The sequence below is a fragment of the Salvelinus fontinalis genome, chromosome 13 (assembly GCF_029448725.1).
Source record: "Salvelinus fontinalis isolate EN_2023a chromosome 13, ASM2944872v1, whole genome shotgun sequence".
NCBI classification, from domain to species: Eukaryota; Metazoa; Chordata; class Actinopteri; order Salmoniformes; family Salmonidae; genus Salvelinus; species Salvelinus fontinalis.
Window position 1 is genome coordinate 32,493,610 of NC_074677.1, and position 20,436 is coordinate 32,514,045.

Below are 20,436 nucleotides of genomic sequence, written 5' to 3' on the forward strand. Positions count from 1 at the left end.
GGGGGAGTTAGAGCACTCATTATGAATTTGGGTCTCAATGCTTTTATATGACCAATCATATCGAGTGGTTCCAATGACGAATTTGATGTGGTCCACCCGTCCATAGTGACATCAGCAAAGATGGCTGACAAAACATTACAGGGAAGAAAATGTATGTAGTTATAACGTCATAATGAGTCAAGCAAAACATGTACAATTGAGAGGAATATGTTAGTTAATGTAGAGACAATCGATTGAGCATATTTTTTGTCAAAGGTAATTTACAAAAATCGCTATTTAGACAGTTTTTTTTCAGCCATATCCATTACCAGGTGTATCAAACTCATTCTTTATAGCAAGCAGGGAGCAGGTTTCGAATCCTCAACATTCTAGCCCGAAGTCCAGCACACTATCAACTGTGCCCAAATGTATTACTTGGGGTTGGGGCCGATTGTGGCTAAAAACACTTTATCAATTGTAATCTTTAACGTGGAAAGGGAAAAAGGTATTATTATTCGCTTTTCACAAGCATAGCAGGATGGGCTATTAGCTGAACATTAGACTATTCAACCTTTACTAAAGACGTGTCTAATAGCCGAGCTAGGTGTGACACCCTCCCCAACTTGAGCTAGATGTGAACACCCCCCCCCCCCCCCCCCCCCCCTCCTAACCAACTTGCAACAAATCATTTTCAGGACTATCTAGAAAATGCAGAGGAGATGCGCAATGGGATTCTAATAAGAGGGTTTTCTCCACAATGTATGGATGAAGCTCTTAATTTAGCATTGCTGAAAACACGACATGAACTGCTACAAAAAAGACCCGTTAAAGCTTAAGAACACCCTGTAATGTTCACAACTACATATACTTTGAACTCGCAAAAAGTAGGAGATGCGGTCAAGAAACACTGGCATGTTTTATTTACGCGATAAAATGGTCAATGCCAACTGCCAGCCACAAAAGAAAATCAGCCAGAATGTTTTTGGATTATCACCCTCCAGACATTATTTCCTAAAGGTCTTAATGATAAAATGGCTGTGTATGTTATGTTGTGAATTTGAACATGAATTATGCCCCTATTTCAGATTACTCTGACTTTTTTTTCTTACGCTGTACTCAATGATTTATGAAAACTTGCTTGGTAGGTCGACGTCCTCATTGTGGTTTTACAGACGTTTAATACGCTTCATTTACACACTTTATTTGAATATTTATGAAATGCATATTGTTATATTTTGTAGCACTTTGTTTTTAATTTGCCTCCAACCCTTTTCGATGCGTGGAACGGATGTGGGTGTGGCTAGGTCTAGATAAGGGTGCTAATTTAAAAAACTCACAAAAACTCCGATATATAAAACTTATTAAAGATCAGTGATACGATCAAGAACAGTGTGCGCGTTCCTTTTCCCTCATCTATCCGTCTGTTACCATGCACCTGCAAAAAAGATAGCTCAGATGTGCGAGTTCCTTTTGAATTTTGAATTTGACTTTACAAACAACAAGAGAGCTTAATTGGCGCCTATTCTTTCGGAGCCTCGACCTACATAAGTTATTTTAACTGGCTGAGGTAGGCTATGAGGCTTAACAGCCTATTAGAAGTAGGATTTTTTTATTAGACCTACTTACAATTGCAACTGGTCAAAAATGTAGCATCCTACATAAAACAATAATTTAAAGAAAAAAAGTCTTCACGTTCGAACTAAAACAATGTAACTAAAAAGAAAGCGCACGTGTAATTCCCAAACTCTAAAAGTAATTTGAAAGGTAGATACAAATTATGTATGACATTGTGGTTACAATAAAGTGCCACTATGACAACATCCGGTGAAATTGCAGAGCGCGAAATTCTAAATACAAAAATCATAATATTAAGCATTCATGAAAAGTGTCTTACATTGTTTAAAAGCTTAACTTCTTGTTAATCCAACCGCTTTGCCAGATTTCAAAAAGGCTTTACGACGAAAGCATACCATGCGATTATCTGAGGACAGCGCCCCACATCAAAATACTTTTTCAAACCAGCACAGGCGTCACAAAATCACAAATAGCGATTAAAATAAATCACTTACCTTTGAAGATCTTCCTCTGTTTACAATCCCAAGGGTCCCAGCTACACAATGAATGGTCGTTTTGTTCGATTAAGTCCCTCTTTATATCCCAAAAAGTTTGTTTAGTTGGCGCAATTGATTTCAGTAATCCACTCGTTCAACATGCATACAAATGAATCCAAAAAGTTAACGATAAAGTTCGTCCAAACAAGTCAAACGATGTTTCTAATTAATCCTCAGGTACTCTAACATCTAAATAAACAATCATATTTAAGACAGAGAATAGTATGTTCAATAGGGAAGATAAATAACGAAGAGCGCGCGTATTTACATACAGTTGAAGTCGGAAGTTTAAATACACTTAGGTTGGCGTCATTAAAACTCATTTTTCAACCACTCCACAAATTTCTTGTTAACAAACTATAGTTTTGGCAAGTCGGTTAGGACATCTACTTCGTGCATGACACAAGTCATTTTTCCAACAATTGTTTATAGACAGATCATTTCACTTATAATTCATTGTATCACAATTCCAGTGGGTCAGAAGTTCACATAAACTAAGTTGACTATGCCTTTAAACAGCTTGGAAAATTCCAGAAAATGATGTCATGGCTTTAGAAGCTTCCGACATCATTTGAGTCAATTGGAGGTGTACCTATGGATGTATTTCAAGGCCTACCTTCGAACTCAGTGCCTCTTTGCTTGACATCAAAGAAATCAGCCAAGACCTCAGAAAAAACTATGTAGACCTCCACAAGTCTGGTTCATCCTTGAGAGCAATTTCCAAACGCCTGAAGGTACCACGTTCATCTGTACAAACAATAGTACGCAAGTATATACACCATGGGACCACGCAGCCGTCATACCGCTCAGGAAGGAGACGCATTCTGTCTCCTAGAGATGCACGTACTTTGGTGCGAAAAGTGCAAATCAATCCCAGAACAACAGCAAAGGACCTTGTGAAGATGCTGTAGGAAACAGGTACAAAATTATCTATATCCGCAGTAAAACGAGTCCTATATCGACATAACCTGAAAGGCCGCTCAGCAAGGAAGAAGCCACTGTACCAAAACCGCCATAAAAAAGCCAGACTATGGTTTGCAACTGCACATGGAGACAAATATCTTACTTTTTGGAGAAATGTCCTCTGGTCTGATGAAAAAAAAATAGAACTGTTTGGCCATAATGACCATCGTTATGTTTGGAGGAAAAAGGGGGAGGCTTGCAAGTCAAACCTGACTCAGTTACACCAGCTCTGTCAGGAGGGAAGCTTGTGGAAGACTACCCGAAACATTTGACTCAAGTTAAACAATTTAAAGGCAATGCTACCAAATACTAATTTGAGTGTATGTAAACATCTGACCCACTGGGAATGTGATGAAAGAAATAAAATCTGAAATAAATCATTCTCTCTACTATTATTCTGAAATTTCACATTCATAAAATAAAGTGCTGATCCTAACTGACCTAAGACAGGGAATTTTTACTAGGATTAAATGTCAGGAATTGTCAAAACTGAGTTTAAATGTATTTGGCTGAGGTGTATGTAAACTTCTGACTTCAACTGTATATATAAATAAAACATTTCTTACCGAGCCGTGATGCCCACAGATTGCCTTTGCCGATCGCTCATCATCTTCATTCATCAGTGAGTCAATGGCTTGAATAGTCATTGACTCACACGTGTTGAAAAGGAATGAGATGGCGTCACAATCAAATCAAATCAAATTTATTTATATAGCCCTTCGTACATCAGCTAATATCTCAATGTGCTGTACAGAAACCCAGCCTAAAACCCCAAACAGCAAGCAATGCAGGTGTAGAAGCACGGTGGCTAGGAAAAACTCCCTAGAAAGGCCGAAACCTAGGAAGAAACCTAGAGAGGAACCAGGCTATGAGGGGTGGCCAGTCCTCTTCTGGCTGTGCTGGGTAGAGATTATAACAGAACATGGCTAAGATGTTCAAATGTTCATAAATGACTAGCATGGTCAAATAATAATAATCACAGTAGTTGTCGAGGGTGCAGCAAGTCAGCACCTCAGGAGTAAATGTCAGTTGGCTTTTCATAGCCGATCATTAAGAGTATCTCTACTGCTCCTGCTGTCTCTAGAGAGTTGAAAACAGCAGGTCTGGGACAGGTAGCACGTCCGGTGAACAGGTCAGGGTTCCATAGCCGCAGGCAGAACAGTTGAAACTGGAGCAGCAGCACGGCCAGGTGGACTGGGGACAGCAAGGAGTCATCATGCCAGGTAATCCTGACGCATGGTCCTAGGGCTCAGGTCCTCCGAGAGAGAGAAAGAAAGTGAGAAAGAGAGAATTAGAGAGAGCATACTTAAATGCACACAGGACACCGGATAAGACAGGAGAAGTACTCCAGATATAACAAACTGACCCTAGCCCCCCGACACAAACTACTGCAGCATAAATACTGGAGGCTGAGACAGGAGGGGTCAGGAGACACTGCCAGGCACACCTGGGAGCTCTGTAACTCCACCTCCGACAGGCAGAGTCAACATACAGCATGTGGTGGGTTCGTCAGGTTTTCGGTTCACGCTGATATTTCCATTCCTCTTCTGACAACAGAACTTGACTAACTGCTTACCAGGCACATGAAGGGCTGCCCGGACCGTTATGCTGTTATGCTATTCCAAGGATGTGTAACCAAAGAGAGATACCACGAGTTGGCACAGAATACATAGCCTTCCCGCTGAGGCAATCTATTTCTGCACCGTTTCGCGCTGCTCTGAGACAAGCATGGAGAAACAAAAATGTTCAAATATTCCATGATATTCTTAAGATATGTGTTAACTGAATATAAGCAAGTGATGTCTGCTAAATAATCAAGTTAGGTTTCTCCAGAAGTAAATAATTCTAAATAACTGGCTTTATTTACAAGAATTGCCTTTTTCTTGCTCACTCTAGGTTAAATGAAAACGAAATCTCCAAAATGTTGTTACTTTTTAAACAAAGCAATTATTTGTATTAATTAATTTAGAATTATATAAAAGCCCCTTAGATATTCTCACAGATCCTAACGGAAAATGCCCCTTAGATATTAATATAGAGTCCTCCAATCCTCTAAATGTAATTATTGGCGGAGAGTCACATCATTGAAAAAATTATTTTTAGATATACTGTTAAAAATGGAGTTGGTCTTATTTATTTAAAGAGCATATTGAAGTTAGAAGCAAAAGCCTACAACTACTTTAGCACTGTTTTACTCTGCTCTGAGACAAGCACGACACAGGGATTCTTTAGCTAAATAGCCCAGTACTGTACTGCCGGACATCACGTTGTACAGCACCATATTTTCTGTTCCATCCTAACAGAAACCCAGATGTTTTTTTGTTTTTCATGGAATAGAAACACCATAATATTAATCAAATTAATTAAGCAAGTACCAGTCAAAAGTTTGGACACACCTACTCATTCAAGGATTTTTCTATATTTTTACTATTTTTTACATTGTAAAATAATAGTGAAGACATCACAACTGTAGCAGGTGTAGCCCATCATGAAAATGTTTCCTATTAGCAGGACAATATACTTTTTATAACCAGGCTACTGTTGTGAAAATTCCTCAACTTGCAATGTATTCAATGCTAAAGTACTCTAAAGTGTTACATTTCTAACTAATATTGTTCCAATATTTCTGTAAATCAGTCATATTTATTCCCATAGTAATTCGTTATGGATCCATAACTAAATCAACATCTGCATTTTGGAAGAGTATTTTTCTATCAATATTTTATTAACAAAATGTTTTTATTTGTTTATTAGGCTACTGTGCAGTCTACAATACATACTGTAGTTAACATGGGACTCTTTCAAAATGCAGATGTTGCTTTAGTTATGGATCCATAACCAATTAATTTGGGTGTAAATATCACTGATTTACAGAAATATTGGAATAAAGTTGTCTAATGAAGACAAACAATTTAGAATCATCCAATCCAGTAGCCTACTCCCAACCGTCATGTTGTACAGCGCCATATTTTCCATTCCATCCTAACGGAAACGCTGAGGGTTTCGTTTTCACTTTTCTCTGAATAGAAACACCATAATATTAATCAAATTAATTACACAAATTTCTAAAAATAAAACCCATATACTATGTTATTACAAAAAAGGTTTTAAATTCTTTGGTAATGCCAATATGGAATACTATCAAATGCTTCTCAAAGATGCCCTCTGATAGTCACACTAGCAGTAACAGAAAAAATGGCCGAGAATTAAATGACGTGCCACAGAATGCTGCGGCAGCACCCAAGGTATGACCCCTAGTCCCTGTGACACACACACACATACAGACACGTGTACACGTCTTGCCCTGTGAACACCAGCATAGGCACACACTCCAGAGCCCGAGATGGACTGTTGCCATGCTTTGCCTCCTTGTGCTGCCGTCTAATTGTCTCTAATCATGAGATATTAAAGCTGAAAATGGCTTAGTCTCCTCATTCCTTATCATAATACACACGGACCTCAGCAGGGGACAGGCCAGAGCTACAGATCTACACACCACCATGAGCGGGCACGCAGTGGGTTCACAGAACCCAACACATTCAATCACATATTTACAGACTTGGACACACACAAATACACTCACTCACTCACATACACACAGTCATGTTTGTTTGCAGTTTTGTATACAGTACCTATGGCATGTAGACAAAGCATCTCTAGGCTAGCCTTTAGCCTCTGTAGGATAGTTCACAGATCGGGATTTATTTTACATTCCAACAGCTGACCAATTGGAGTGGGAGGGCCGTTCCTGGAATTGGCTAGGTAATTCACAAATTTAGCTTATTGAAACAGAGAAGATCTTTTCAAAGACACCCTGAAACGTATCCTTGATTTCAGTGAGCGATGCTCATAAATTGGCTCGACTAATGTATTTGAAATGCATAGTGGAGATTTACAAAAATAATGTTGTGCATATTGGTTTGTGTGTGAGTGCATCCTAAATGGCGAAAAGCAACAAAACAAGGAGAGATGGCGATAGGCCAGACTGAATACTATTTTAATTGTCCACCAGAGGATAGCATCTATTGCTTCCTTTGAGAAAGTCATTAGAACTTGACAATGAGCACTCCGATCCAGGGTGCTACAAAACAGCAGCCTTATCCCGAGGAAGCAAAGTAATTGACTCTGAGAGCAAGATCAAGTGTGGCTACAGGCTCCACTCACGAGATGGGGAGAAGTTGGGGGGTGGGGATTGGATGGGGGGTGGAAGAAGGAGAACAACACATTTCCACTCTCTCTCCACCTGAACAGCAAACAACTGGGAGAGGGATGGAAACACTCACCCTCTCTATCCTCTGGCGACACTTAACAAAACAATCATGGAGAGAAAGAGAGAACGAGTACGGAAAGGAGTGAAGGGAGGACAGAGTCAGGTGTCTGTGGGGCTTTAGTATATAGCTTGGGCGTTTGTCATTTAGGTCATTTGGGGGTAAATTGGAGTGTGTTGTTCTAGATCAAAACCCAGAACCACAGGGAGGTATGGATGACTGGGGACAATACATTTTCAGCAAGAACTATAGACACAGATCTTCTCTACTTTCCCACTGACAATATATACTGACCAAAAATATAAACGCAACATATAAAGTGTTGGTCCCAAGTTTCATGAGCTAAAATAAAATATCATAGAAATATTCCATACGCACAAAAAGCAAATTTCTCTCAGATTTTGTGGACAATTTTGTTTACATCCCTGTTATTGAACATTTCTCCTTTGCCAAGATAATTACACAGGTGCACCTTGTGCTGGGGAAAATGAAAGGCCACTCTAAAATGTGCAGTTTAGTCACACAACTTGAGGGAGCGTACACTTGGCATGCTGACTGCAGGAATGTCCACCAGAGCTGTTACCACATAATTTAATGTTAATTTCTCTACTATAAGCCACCTTTACCGTCGTTTTAGTGGGAAAATACTCACCTTCGATGGCCACTGGCACGCTGAAGAAGTGTGCTCTTCACGGATGAATCACGGTTTTAATTGTACCAGGCAGATGGTACATGGTGTCGTGTGGGTGAGCGGTCTGCTGATGTCAGCAGAGTGCCCCATGGTGGCGGTGGGGTTATGGTATGGGCAGACATAAGCTACGGACAACAAACACAATTGCATTTTATCAATGGCAATGTGAATGCACAGAGATACCGTGACTAGATCCTGAAACCCATTGTCGTGCCGTTCATCCTCCGCCATCACCACATTTTTCAGCATGATAATGCACAGCCCCATGTTGCAAGCAGGATGTGTACAGAATTCCTGGAAGCTGAACATGTCCCAGTTCTTCTATGGCCTGCATACTGACAAGACATGTCACCCATTGAGCATGTGTGGGATGCTCTGGATCGACGTGTACGACAGAGTGTACCAGTTCCCACCAATATCCAGCAACTTCGCACAGCCATTAAAGAGTGGGACAACATTCCACAGGCCACAAATCTATGTGAAGGAGATGTGTCGCACTACATGAGGCAAATAGTGGTCACACCAGATACTGACTGGTTTTCTGATCCTTTTTTTAAAGGTATCTGTGACCAACATGCATATCTGTATTCTCAGTCCAATCCATATATTAGGTCCTAATGAATTACCTTATATGAACTGTAACTCAGTAAAATCTTTGAAATTGTTGCATGTTGTTTTTATATTTTGTTCAGTAGAGAGAGAGAGAAATATTACCCCAAGGTTTCCTGTTTGAAAAAGCAAGAGGGGACATATCTTAAAAGAACGCTCCTTCTTTGGTGATGTCTTTGGTAAAAAGGAATCCAAGTTGATGATCCCCACAGGAAGGCGTTGCTACTCACATGACACATCGCCACATCACAGCAGCAACACGCCATAGACTCCATCATGCCTGTGTTTTCCTCTCTGGTTGTCGGAGAATGTGTCTCGGGTTATAAAAGGTGTGGGCAGCAGAGTGCATCGACCCTATCAAGCCAGCCATCCCTCAGCGAGTGTTACCATGACTCCATTGTCCGTGGATGACTTCCTATAAGGGCCGGTCACCAACTCTATCAGGGAAGCGTGTTTGAGGGTAACCCCACATGACATCACTCCCAATGAGGTCTGCAGATGGACACCCCCTGAGAGTCATCCTTTAATTCCCTTCATCACGACTGTGTTCACACTGGTATTTCACTTCAACCCCAAGTTCCTGCATCCACACAGTTTTGTTGGGACCTATTCTTCTTTCTCTTTTGGTCTTTGTCTTGGAGTTGTACTTTGAAAACCCAGAAATGTCACTTGGGTGTTTGTTTCAGTTGTTGTCTGATTGAGGACTGCCTAGAGACTGGTTCTGTCTGCCATTTTCTCTATACAAAGAAGACGACTCTCTGACTTCAATACATCAACTTACCTTGGGTTGAATGTTGTGTTTTGGCAGTTGAAAAGACTCAGTCTTTAGATTTGCGTAGATTTGCTGAAAGGAAAAGTTTAGATGACTTTTCAATGAACTTGAAAAATATATTTTCATCCTTTACTTTCAAAAATGTTGGTTCCATTTGTTCAAATGAAGTTGAAGTCTAAATATTTCTATGTACAGTTCACAATTCAGTTTCACTTTTGTGAACATAGTGTAAGTAGAATTCATTGAAGGCTCTCAGATTTTATGGCTTGCTTTTTCCCTTGCACCTGTGAGAAACTGTAACTTACCGAAATACAGTGCATTTGGAAAATTAATTATATTGTTTTTTCCCCTCATCAGTCTACACACAATACCCATGATGACAAAGCAAAAACAGGGTTTTACACTTAAAAAAACCTGCAATATCACTTTTACATAAGTATTCAGACTCTTTACGCAGTACTTTGTTGAATAACCTTTAGAAGAGATTACAGCCTCGAGTGTTCTTACGTATGATGCTACAATCTTGGCACACCTGAATTTGGGGAGTTTCTCCCATCCTTCTCTGCAGATTCTCTCAAGCTCTGTCAGGTAGGATGAGTAGTGTCACTGCAAAGCTATTTTCAGGTCTCTACAGAGATGTTCAATCAGGTTCAAGTCCAGGCTCTGGCTGGGCCACTCATGGACATTGAAACTTGTCCCGATTCCACTCCTGCGTTGTCTTGGCTGTGTGCTTAGGGTTATTGTCCTGTTGGAACGTGAACCTTCGCCCTAGTCTGAGGTCCTGAGCACACTGGAGCAGTTTTTCATCAAGGATCTCTCTGTACTCCGTTAATCTTTCTCTCGATCCTGACTAGTCTCCCAGTCCTGCCGCTGAAAAACATCCACACAGCATAATGCTGCCACCACCATGCTTCACCGTAGGGATGGTGCCAGGTTTCCTCCAGATGTGACGCTTGGCATTCAGGCCAAAGTGTTCAATCTTGGTTTCATCAGACCAGAGAATCTTGTTTCTCATGGTCTGAAAGTCCTTTAGGTGCCTTTTGGCAAACTCCAAGTGGGCTGTCATGTGCCTTTTACTGAGGAGTGGCTTCCGTCTGGCCACTCTACCGTAAAGGCCTGATTGGTGGAGTGCTGCAGAGATGGTTGTCCTAATGGAAGGTTCTCCCATCTCTACAGAGGAACTCTGGAGCTCTGTCTTAGTGACCATCGGGTTCTTGGTCACCTCCCTGACCAAGGCCCTTCTCCCCTGATTGCCCAGTTTGGCTGGGTGGCCAGTTTTAGGAAGAGTTTTGGTGGTTCCAAACTGCTTCCATTTAAGAATGATGGAGGCCACTGTGTTCTTGGGGACCTTCAATGCTGCAGAAATGTTTTGGTACCCTTCCCCAGATCTGTGCCTCAACACATTCCAGTCTCTGAGCTCCACGGACAATTCCTTCTACCTCATGGCTTAGTTTTTCCTCTGACAACTGTGGAACCTTATATAGACAGTTGTGTGCCTTTCCAAATCATGTTCAATCAATTGAAGTTACCACAGGTGGACTCCAATCAAGTTGTAGAAACATCTCAATGGAAACAGGATGCACCTGAGCTCAATTTCAAGTCTTCTAGCAAAGGATCTGAATAATTATGTAAATAAGATATTTCAGGGTTTTTTTTCAATTGAGAAAAAATTGCTTTGGCCTTATGGGGTATATTGCTTTGGCCTTATGTGTAGATTGGTGAGGATTTAAAAAATATATATATATTTTAGAATAAGGCTGGAACGTACATTATTTGGGGAAAAGTCAAGGGTCTTAATACATTCCGAATGCACTATAGAACGTAGTTCTAACTTTCCAACTCATACACTTTCTCTTCTCATGACCTTAGTTGACCTTGAGACAGGCCTGATGCCTCACAAAGAAGGGTTGCCCACTGTGCCCTATTAACACCAGGTTGGTCCATAGTATTGTGCATTGGGGGGCTCCAGCCTCTGGACAGACAGGGCCCAGACAGGCCTGGGGATGGAGGAAAACGTCCAGCCCTGATTTCCTGAGATCTGGGTGCCTGTGCTCGCTGGGTACTGGCACTTTATCTTCAAAAGCATTTGGTTACACAGAGGTTTGCATTCTGGGCCCTGTTCAGACAAAACATGAACCAGGTCTGTCTAGGTTAGACATAACAACACTTTGTTGTGCTGTGAGAATGCACAATTGGATTAATTTAAAACCAAGTGTACTGTGTGAGATAAAAAAGTCAACCGGATATAATTTTCAACATGCAACACAATGAGAATTGTTGTGTTTTCTCACCCGAAAGTGACTGTATACCTGTTTTGATTGACTATGGCCTTGATCTTAATCCACATGGTGAAGGGAGACGGAGGGTTAATGTGCCTAAAGAATTTTGTTTCAATCAGTTGAAAACATACACCATGTTATCTCCTTATCAACCTCCATATCTGTTTGATGTATAGAAAGGCAGGAAGACTCCATTCCTCCAGTCATATATGAGTAAATCTTAAGTGTTTAACAAGGATTGCTGTTGGTGGTAATGACTTCTCTATAAGCACCGTGCAATATGTATAATTAAGTGACACATTTCAGTCAATTTAGATGGACAGACATTTCAGGGATTTTCATTACCATGCCAATTCCCTGTGAATTATTGAATATTACAGGGGAAGAATGGACTGGATGAGATCAAATCAAATCAAACCTTATTTGCCTCATGTGCAGAATAAAACAAGTGTAGACTTTACCGTGAAATACTTATTTACAAAAGTAGGCTAAAATAAAAGTAATAATAAAAAGTAACACAATAAGAATAACAATAACGAGGCTTTATACAGGGGGCACCGGTACCGAGTCAGTGTGCAGGGCTACAGGCTAGTTGAGGTAATCTGTACATGTACAGTTGAAGTCGGAAGTTTACATACACCTTAGCCAAATACATTTAAACTCAGTTTTTCACAATTCCTGACATTTAATCCGAATAAAAATTCCCTGTTTTAGGTCAGTTAGGACCACCACTTTATTTTAAGAATGTGAAATGTCAGAATAATAGTAGAGAGAATGATTTATTTCAGATTTTATTTCTTTCATCACATTCCCAGTGGGTCAGAAGTTTACATACACTCAATTAGTATTTGGTAGCATTGGCTTTAAATTGTTTAACTTGGGTCAAACGTTTTGGGTAGACTTCCACAAGCTTCCCACAATAAGTTGGGTGAATTTTTGCCCATTACTCCTGACAGAGCTGGTGTAACTGAGTCAGGTTTGTAGGCCTCCTTGTTCGCACATGCTTTTTCAGTTCTGCCTACACATTTTCTATAGGATTGAGGTCAGGGCTTTGTGATGGCGCTCCAATACCTTAACTTTGTTGTCCTTAAGCTATTTTGCCACAACTTTGGAAGTATGCTTGGGATCATTGTTTTTTTGGAAGCTTCTAAAGCCATGACATAATTTTCTGGAATTTTCCAAGCTGTTTAAAGGCAGTCAACTTAGTGTATGTATTCTTCTGATCCACTGGAATTGTGATACAGTGAATTATAAGTGAAATAATCTGTCTGTAAACAATTGTTGGAAAATGACTTGTGTCATGCACAAAGTAGACGTCCTAACCCACTTGCCAAAACGATAGTTTGTTAACAACAAATTTGTGGAGTGGTTTAAAAACACGTTTAAATGACTCCAACCTAAGTGTATGTAAACTTTCGACTTCAACTGTAGGTGGGGGCGAAGTGACTATGCATAGGTAACAAACAAACAGCGAGTAGCAGTAGTGTATAGGGGGGGATGTCAATGTAAATTGTCCGGTGGCGATTTTTATGGGTCCTGGATGGCAGGAAGCTTGGCCCCAGTGATGTACAGGGCCGTTCGCACTACCCTCTGTAGTGCCTTACGGTCAGATGCCGAGCAGCTGCCATACCAGGCGGTGATGCAACCAGGTCACGATGCTCTCAATGGTGCAGCTGTAGAACCTTTTGTGGATCTGAGGACCCATGACAAATCTTTTCAGTCTCCTGAGGAGAAAAAGGTTTTGCCATGCCCTCTTCACGACTGTCTTGGTTTTTTTGGACCATGATAGTTTGTTGGTGATGTGGACACCAAGGAACTTGAAACTCCCGACCCGCACAACTACAGCCCCATCGATGTTAATGGGGGCCTGTTCGGTCCGCCTTTTCCTGTCGTCCATGATCAGCTCCTTTGTCTTGCTCACGATGAGGGAGAGTTTGTTGTCCTGGCACTGTACTGCCAGTTCTCTGACCTCCTCCCTATAGGCCGTCTCATCGTTGTTCGTGATCAGGCCTACCACTGTTGTGTTGTCAGCAAACTTAATGATGGTGTTGGAGTAATGTTTGGCCATGCAGTCGTGGGTGAACAGGGAATACAGGAAGGGACTAAGTACACACCCCTGAGGGGCCCCAGTGTTGAGGATCAGCGTTGCAGACGTGTTGTTTCCTACTCTAACCACCTGAAGGCGGCCCATCAGAAAGTCCAGGATCCTGTTGCAGAGGGAGGTGTTTAGTCTCAGGGTCTTTAGCTTAGTGATGAGCTTCGTGGGCACTTTGGTGTTGAGCGCTGAGCTCTAGTCAATGAACAGCATGCTCACATAGGTGAGAAAGGGCAGTGTGGAGTGTGATTGAGATTGTGTCATCTGTGGATCTGTTGGGGCAGTATGCGAATTGGAGTGGGTGTCTGGGAGGATACTGTTGATGTGAGCCATGATCAGCCTTTCAAAGTACTTCATGGCTACTGACGTGAGTGCCGCGGGGCGGTAATAATCTAGACAGGCTACCTTCAATTCCTTGGGCACAGGGACTATGGTGGTCTGCTTGAAGCATGTAGGTATTACAGACTCGGTCAGGGAGAGGTTGAAAATGTCAGTGAAGACACTTGACAGTTGGTCCGCGCATACTTTGAGTACACATCCTGGTAATCCGTCTGGCCCAGAGGCTTTGTGAATGTTGACCTGTTTAAAGGTTTTGTTCACATCAGCTACCGAGAGCGTTATCACAGTCATCCAGAACAGCTGGTGCTCTTGTGCATGCTTCAGTGTTGCTTGCCTCGAAGCGAGCATAAAAGGCATTTAGCTCGTCTGGTAGGCTCGGGTCACTGGGCAGCTCGCCATTGGATGAATCCCGGAACATATTCCAGTCTGTGCTAGCAAAACAGTCCTGTAGTTTAGCATCCACGTCATCTGACCACTTCTTTATTGAGCGAGTCACTGGTACGTGCTGCTTTAGTTTTTGCTTGTAAGCAGGAATCAGGAGGATATAATTATGGTCTGATTTGCCAAATGGAGGGCGGGGGAGAGCTTTGTGTGCATCTCTGTGTGTGGAGTAAAGGTGGTCTACCTCAGGAGAGCAATACCTTGAGAATTCTTTAATATTAGACATCGTGCACCAGCTGTTATTGACAAAAAGACACACAACCCCGCCCCTCGTCTTACCAGAGGTACCGTCTCTTCCACCAGCTCAATGTAGTCGGTTTCTTCGTTCAGCCACGTCTCGGTGAAACACAAGATGTTGCAGTTTGCACATTGGCAAGAAGAATGGAAGGCATTGGGAGTTTACTCGCTCGCCTCTGGATTCTCAGAAGGATCCCCGATCTGCGTCCCCTTTTCCGGCGTCTTCACGCAAAAGTGTAAGCAGGTGAAAGCAGGATATCCTTCACGTCGGACTCGTTAAAGGAAAAAGTTTCTTCCAGTCCGTGGTGAGTAATCGCTTTTCTGATGTCCAGAAGTTATTTTCAGTATTAAGAGACGGTAGAAGCAACATTATATACACAATAAGTAAAAAAGTAAGTTATAGAAAAAAAGTTACAAAATTGCACAATTGGTTTGGAGGTTGTTATGTGTTAGGCGTTTGTTGGTTTGTGTGCGAGAGTGAAGCAACTAATTTCCAAACCATCTGCCCTCTCTGAAATTACACAATGCAACAATGTTGGTATACAGTGGACTTTTATAAAATTACAATTTCTCCTCTTCTGATTGCGTTCGAGTACAGTGGCGTTCTGTATTACCTGAGCAACTCCCCTTACTGCGAGCCATCATAAACGCCAATCTACAGCCTGATTGTTGTTGACTGCATTCCCCAGCCCCATGTCATACTGCTGCTCCACAGAGGCTGGCAGGGGAGGGCGGGCGGGGCAAGGAAGGAAGGGAGGGGTTAGGGGTGGACGTCAAATGGGAGCCAGATCACTCCCGAGGAGGGATGGGAGGCGACAGTCGGCTCCCCAAGCCCAGTCCATTTGTCAGTTTATGTTAATTAGTGTCAAGTACAAGTGCAGTCGGAGCGAATGACCTGAGTGGGACGTCAAACCCACCGTGGACCCAGTGCCTCCTCTCCTCCCTCCCTTCCTCATCCACCTGTCCCTCATTCAGTACAGGATTTACTGAAAAAGGACAGGTTTTTATCCAGGGGAGAGGACAGAGCGAAATTCCCTGACATTTCCATAGGCCTCTGTTTATCCCCCAGCCCCGACGGACTGGTGCAGCCCAAGATCCACTTTAACATCTTAATAGGAAAGTGTGTTAACGCACGTCTTTACCTCCCTCTTTGACAAGAGCGAATTAGGTGTCAAAAGGATTTCTGCTGACTTTAATTGAATCTGCCCAGCGCGGAAAAGGAAATCTGAATTTAAAATAACCTATTAGGCTTATCAAGTAATGTTTGGTTGAGTTTGGCAGGTAGCACTGTGACTGTGGCGTTCTCTTCCCCTTTCCCTCCCCCACCAGTAAGTTGTTTATGAGGTGAGTAGGGTGAGGAGAAGGGGGGCGTGTTCCACAACAGCATGGGCTTTTCTCACTCTTCGTTATCCTATAATAAGTTGTGGCTTGCCAGTTTAGTTTTTTGAGCTCCCACAGGAAAAGCCTTGAGCTGGGATTTAGGCTAGAGATGAGTGCGAGAGATTGCAGTGTGTACCTATGAGGGATGGGCTGATGGATTCCACGCGAGTCGATTGCAAAGAGGATGGTTGTTCACTTTTCCCTCCTTTTCTCCATTCCCTCTAGCCTTCCTATCTTTCCGAGATAGCTCTTTGGAGGAGATGCACCTGTTAACATAAATAAGTCTGGAGTTAAACACCCGGAATGACAAAATGGAACCTGTGAGTCTTTTGATATACAGGAGATGGGAATGTAGCTGTGATATTTAGCATAGGCAATGGTAGAAAAAATACACTATTCGCATACTACTTGAGTAAAAGTCTAAAAGTATTTGGTTTTAAATATACTTAAGTATCAAAAGTAAAAGGTAGCTGCTAAAATATACTTAAGTATCAAAAGTAAAAGTAAGAATAATTTTAATAATAGAATAAGAATAATTCTTATATTAAGCAAACCAGATGGCACTATTTTTATTGACGGATAGCCAGGGTCACACTCCAACAATCAGACATAATTTAAAAACAAAGCATTTGTGTTTAGTGAGTCCGCCAGATCAGAGGCAGTAGAGATGACAGATCAGAGGCAGTAGAGATGACAGATCAGAGGCGGTAGGGATGACCAGGGATGTTGTCTTTATAAGTGTGTGAATTGGACCATTTTCTGTCCTGCTAAGCATTCAAAATGTAATGAGTACTTTTGGGTGTCAGGGAAAATGTATGGAGTAAAAAGTACATACTTTTCTTTAGGAATCTAGTGAAGTAAAAGTAGTCAAATATAAATAGGTAAGTACACATACCGCAAAACACTACTCAAGTAGTACTGTAAAGTATTTTTACTTTAGTACTTTACACCACTGACCGTAGGCTATTGCCAAAGGACAACTAGTTTCTCACTTTTACAAATGTATAACCCCTCAATGAATCTGAACCGTTTCCCTCTCACTGACATAAGGCCTTGTCAAAGCCCCCGGCCTCCTATCTATTCTCTCCCCAAACTTTATCATTTCCTAGCAGTGTGAGCTATTGATGAAAGATTTTGCTCCTCCTTTGCACTGTGAAGAACCAATCAAGTCCACAAACCGCCATTAACTTTTGGTTGTCATGGATCCCTACACTTGATCAATAGCCTTCACATATCATTACAGCTTGGAGCCTCTAAGGCAAGTCCCTTGTTCTTCACGCCAAGCTGGTGTAAATCTTTCTTAGAAATTGCCTGGGATCCGCACTTTTTAGTCATTGCAGGCTAAATGTATTGCCCTGACTCGAGACAAGGCAGGGGCCAGATTTATTTGAACAGTGGTGCTTGCTCTGGTATATTGAAGTTGAGAACCGCCTGTATCACTTCATAAATCATGTTTAAATGCTCTACTATCTTCTGCTGTTCAGGTAAATGGCCAACCACAGTAGAGTTATGCATCCCCTTACTGTAAATTGGATAACATACTATGTGATATGCACATTGACTCTGTACCGGCACTCCCTGTATATATTGTTATTTTTTTACTGCTCCTCTTTAATTACTTCTTACTTTTATCTCTTATTCCTATCTGTATTTTTTTAAACTGTACTGTCGGTTAGGAGCTCGTGAGTAAGCATTTCACTGTAAGGTCTACACCTGTTGTATTCGCGCATGTGACTAATACGATTTGATTTGATTTGAAATGCGTTTTGTATAGCGATTCTCTGAAGACAGTCATTTTGCCTAACAAATCAAACTCAAGCCACATTCTGGCCATTTTATATGATTCAGTCAATTTGATATTTAGTTTCATTATAGTGGAAGCTGCAATATAAAATATAAATTTAACTTGATTCACATTGTGTTTTAGAAAGATCATTTATTTGTTTAATTTCATAAATGTTTTGATAATTCTCATTTTGCGGAGGGGCGTAATGGTACACGTATTTGTACCGAACCGTTCGGTACATGAACCTCGGTTCGGTCCGCACTGTGAACCCAAATTAATACATAAAAAAAGATAGATACAAAATTAAAACACTAGGTCTATAGGCAATGCCTATACTGCTTTGTAGGCCTCTTGATTAAATATAACCTCCTTTTTTTTCTTCAGGCCATTCCGTAGAGCCTGTACACATTGTTATCAAAATTAAAATCTTAATTGGAGCATTTCAAATGGTCCTTTTGTGAGGCGCAGCTGGGAACTAGTTCTGTACGATGGCGAGTGGTGGGGTTGATAAACCAGAATTGGAGGATCTTCCATCATCGTTTAAATCTCCCGTTTGGGAACATTTGTCTTCCCAGTAGATTATAACGGCGATGGACAGAGAGAGTATGTTGCCACTGCTCAACGAGAATAGCCAATGCAAATGTTGACACATTTACGCCAACATCACCCCAGTATTGCTACCACCGGAGCAAGACTGAAACGCAAAAAGACAACAAAACAACTTAAACTCCCCTCTGCATTCAAGCAGCCCTTTTGCAGCTTATTTTGACTGGGTCAAATAAATTAAAGAGTGATGGGTATGTTTATAGCCATGGATATGCGCCCATTCTCGGTGGTTGAGAAGAATAGGGGGTTTCAGCATCTCATGAAAAGTGCTTGAGCCACGTTACAAACTTTGCCCTCTCACACCCTTTTCAGCACACCGATTGTACCCACTCTTTATGAGCAAGATAAAGCCAAAGTTGTCAATTAATTGTCCAATGTACCCTGTATTGCGCTTACTACAGATGGCTGGACCTCCAGGGCTACAGAGAGCTACTTAACACTGACAGCCCATCACATTACCCCGGAGTGGCAAATGAGAAGTACCGTGCTATATTAACCCTTTATGAGAGTCACAGAAGTGTGGATATTTTTGTCTTTGTAAGAAAACATTATAGCATAGTCCTATACAATGTCTGAGCCATGTTTATATTGCACTTTATTTTAGTGTTGTTGTTGAGTAATCATGGGTTTTCATTTAAGAAAATACAAAGTGTTGGTATTCCTGATTGTGCTCTCATCAGGTATTATATGACTCATGATCATAAATGGAATCATGGTGTACCAACACTTTGTATTTTCTTAAATAAATACAAATGAACTACAGTGACTGTTGGCATTTAAATCTCCCTCTCTACCGAAACCAAACCGTGATCCCAATACCGCAATACGTACCGAACCTTGGGCTTGGTGAACCGTTACACCCCTACATCCAACTTGTAATATCAGCCCTTAATCTCCAACTCCAAAGGCTGGAGTAGCTGACAATATACTATAGGTGATTTATGTCATAATTATTTCTCTGGAGATCTCTTATCCACCAAAGTGGACGTGATGTCTTCCCTTTGGCATGCACTGTTAGTGGATTCTGTAAAAGGTGTTTCTGTTACTGTGCTTACAGATTCCAGGGCTGGAGAGGGAGCACCGAGAGCGGTCGACCATGCGGTCATCGGAGGAGTGGTGGCTGTGGTTGTCTTTGCCATGCTCTGTCTACTCATCATTTTGGGACGGTACTTTGCAAGACACAAAGGTATGTGACGAAGCCTTTTGTTTTCTATCTAGAAGCACCTCTGTGGAATCACAAGGTTAAACATTTTAAAAGAGCACAGACACACTATCATTTTATGATTTATTTTACTCAGTGTCATACTAGTATTGTCCAGAGCAATCAGAAAACCACTTCCCTCTCCCCCCAAACTCTGTTTTAGAAATTCTACCATACCTCCTGAGCCCCATCTTATTTTCTCTCTGTTATGGCTACTGTACTTTTGAAGGGGTCTTCTTTGGAGTGCAGCCAATAGTTTGGTTTTGATTCCAAATTACTCCTTGCCCTTCTCCATTCAATCTGGGCTATCGCCTTTATTATCAGGCCCAAAACTGTTGGGATGTGAATAATCCCTGTCGGAAATGAAGTTTGAAGTGGATTGCTCATTCACACACGTTCGTTGAACTTGACAAGGTTAATTTGGAGGCATGAGCCGAGCTGAAGCTGAATCTTGAGCATCCCTTGGTTTGGCTTGTTTCATGGAAATCAAATAATATATTTTCATGTGCAAATCTTGAATGCCAACCAAGGAATGCCAACAGAGGGGTTTGTAGTGCCAAATAAAGAATTTACCTACCAGAATTAAAAACCTAGTACCTGATGTATAATTTTGAAGCTACAGTTTCCATTAGAGTTTGTGTAGACGTGCCAAAGGCATACATTTTAGGAGATAATACAA

General features: G+C 41.5%; 1 protein-coding gene across 5 annotated transcripts in view; it reads left to right on the top strand.

Moving 5' to 3' along the window:
* LOC129868440 (cell adhesion molecule 1-like) overlaps nt 1-20,436 on the top strand; it is a 542,438-nt gene that overhangs the window by 514,785 nt on the left and 7,217 nt on the right. For all 5 annotated transcript variants that reach the window (XM_055942416.1, XM_055942417.1, XM_055942418.1 and 2 more), the window contains one exon: nt 19,614-19,742. In XM_055942416.1, the coding sequence (XP_055798391.1) occupies nt 19,614-19,742 (129 nt within the window). The remainder of the gene's footprint in view (nt 1-19,613; nt 19,743-20,436) is intronic.